This window comes from Penaeus monodon, chromosome 4, assembly GCF_015228065.2.
Source record: "Penaeus monodon isolate SGIC_2016 chromosome 4, NSTDA_Pmon_1, whole genome shotgun sequence".
NCBI lineage: Eukaryota > Metazoa > Arthropoda > Malacostraca > Decapoda > Penaeidae > Penaeus > Penaeus monodon.
In genome coordinates, this window is record NC_051389.1 from 42,421,160 (window position 1) to 42,423,659 (window position 2,500).

Here is a 2,500-nt window from a genome sequence, read left to right on the forward strand (position 1 = left end):
TCCTCCTCCTCCTCCTCCTCCTCTTCTTTTCCTCCTCCTCCTCTCCTCCTCCTCCTCTCCTCGCATCCTCCTTCTCTTTTTCCTCTCCTTCTCCTTCCCCTTCCCCTTCCCCTTCTCCTCCCCCCCCCCTACACACAACACAATAAATCAAAGAATAAAAATCTTTCGATCGTATTACAGGACATGACGCGCACACATTCACAGCGCATGCGTAGTTTTCCAAAAAGGTTATCCCGTCCTGTCAGACTTTTATAGATGCTTCCCAGGCACCTTGTAGTGCGGATGGTATTTCTACTGCAACTTCTTTCAGAGAACCAAGAAAGTAAGTTCTATGTTTTACAAGTTCCACAGTCCCTCAATTTAAAGAGTTAACTTCACGCATGATTTTTTAGCACTAATATTTCTGTCCCAGATATCTTTATATGTTACCTTTACTACTTTCTTGAAAATATCGTTTTAGAAATTGCACCGATTAGCTAAGACCCACTCCCTCCATACCAGAGACCAAGAATGAGGTACAGGGCAATCTACGCCTTGTTCTTACTCGTGAGGCTGACTTTCTCTGAGGTCTTCGTACCAGGGCAAGTCTGGTATTCGACTACCATACAGACTTCTTTCCTGGACCCTCCCTTGGCGACCATCTCCGGAAGCAGGATGAAATGTGCCTCCTTGGCTAATATCTCTCCAGACTGCTATCTTTTCTGCCATTCTGTGGATCTTTGCTCTCTCTACCGGGCGCAAGTTGCAGCCTTCCACCAGCCTCCTCTCGGCTATGAAACACGCTCTTGCTGGACCCGCATTTTTGATTGTATGTATATATGTAGTCCTTTCGCTCATTAGCTGAAAATAGAGCTGGACATCAATCCTGCATGAAGCCGTTTTGAATGGGATAGGACGGCACCTCAAAACTGAAATGTGTCGAATGTCGCGGGATATATACTTTTTTGTTTTATAATCGGATATATGATTCCAGATAAAATTTTCAACAGCTCTTTATGTATTTCTTATGTATGTTCACTGTGTTTATTACACGGCCGAGTCTCAAGTTTTTGAAACTACATTATCGAAACTTGTTAACGCAGAAATGCAGCGAAATGCTGCTGGTATATAGTTTAAACCCTAAATGCATATTCATTTCAACGATAATGTCAATTCAGTGTCTGGATTTGTCTTTTTCGTTTAGCATCGCGTTTACACTATATCATGCACAGTAATCCCTACTTATACAGCCATGGTCATACATGTTCGTACATTAAACGAGACGTCTCCTCTACCCAGGGCCAACTTGTCCGGTTCCTTACCAGAGACTTCCCGGCTTGGAAGATCTCGGCTGCCTGCGGGCTGACAACTCCCCGAAGAGCTGGAGTGGTGCTCGGGCCTCCTGCGCGGCGCTGGGCGGGGATCTCGCCGTCACGAGGACGTCTCAGGACTTCCTGCGTCTTCCGGAGTCACTATGCTGCTCAGAGCGTGGGTTAGGTTTGCCAGAATCAGTTGCTGTGACTTGAATAGGCACTTAAATTGCCTCCTTTAAATTTAAATTATTTAAAGCGCCTTTCCTATGATGGTATTTCACTTTCTGTCACATATGTAATGTCGTCTCTATGGAATGTGTAAGGAGGAACAGAGTTCGTTGTGACAAATTTTGAAAAAAAAGTACATAAGAGACAAAGTTGAGACAACACATGAAAGATTACTGACATAGGTGACACTGACATAGGTAAATTGTAACTTATATTAGAACTGGAAAAACATGCAGATATTTGATGTTAGCTAAGCATTAATCTTCCTTCATCAATCCTTATATACCTCAAACACTTACGCATCAACCACTTTTTTATCACAAACCTAGTTTTAATCTCTACATAACATACCCTAACACCTATTCTAATATCCCGGTTTACCACCCAAAATCTAACCTGTTGGTCTACGCTTAGTCCATGGGCAATCCGCTCATGAAATTTAAGCTTAAAGGTAATTCCATGATTGACACTATAAATACTTTTTTGATGTGTGTCTAGGAAGAGATAATAATTAACATTCATAAATAATCTAACATCTCAGAAAGATACCTAATGAACCCTAAAATCTACAAGATGAGGTACAAAATTGTCTTGGAAATACCTTGTAAACATCAGGGCATAATGTCAAATTACCCAACTAAAATAACATCCGTTTTATTAAGCTAGTACCCGTATCTCATCATAAAATACCTTGCCATTAAACGTCATTTACCAATGCTAACCATGATCACCCATGCCTCTCTATTCGCAGTGACTGGGCTCTGGGTTGGCGTATACTCAGAGATGTGGCTCAACGGAAGGCTTCCTGAACCAGGCGAATGGTACGACCAAGAACCCAATGGATCAGGGTCGTGTGTCGACATGAGGCTCAGTAACACGCTCGGGATACCTTACAATTTCTATCTTTCTGACAACTCATGCTCAGATATGCACGGTTTCCTTTGCCAGTTGCATTAAACTGTCTCTTTCATGGGGAAGAA

At 42.4% G+C, this 2,500-nt stretch overlaps 1 protein-coding gene across 1 annotated transcript in view; it reads left to right on the forward strand.

Moving 5' to 3' along the window:
* Positions 1-265: 265 nt before the first annotated feature.
* Positions 266-2,500, forward strand: part of LOC119598884 — a 2,433-nt gene continuing 198 nt past the window's right edge. Inside the window, exons 1-4 of the mRNA XM_037948578.1 lie at positions 266-322; positions 502-808; positions 1,279-1,471; positions 2,272-2,500. The exon at positions 2,272-2,500 is cut by the window's right edge and continues 198 nt beyond it. Of these exons, the coding sequence (XP_037804506.1) occupies positions 511-808; positions 1,279-1,471; positions 2,272-2,329 (549 nt within the window). The 5' untranslated portion in view covers positions 266-322; positions 502-510 and the 3' untranslated portion in view covers positions 2,330-2,500. The remainder of the gene's footprint in view (positions 323-501; positions 809-1,278; positions 1,472-2,271) is intronic.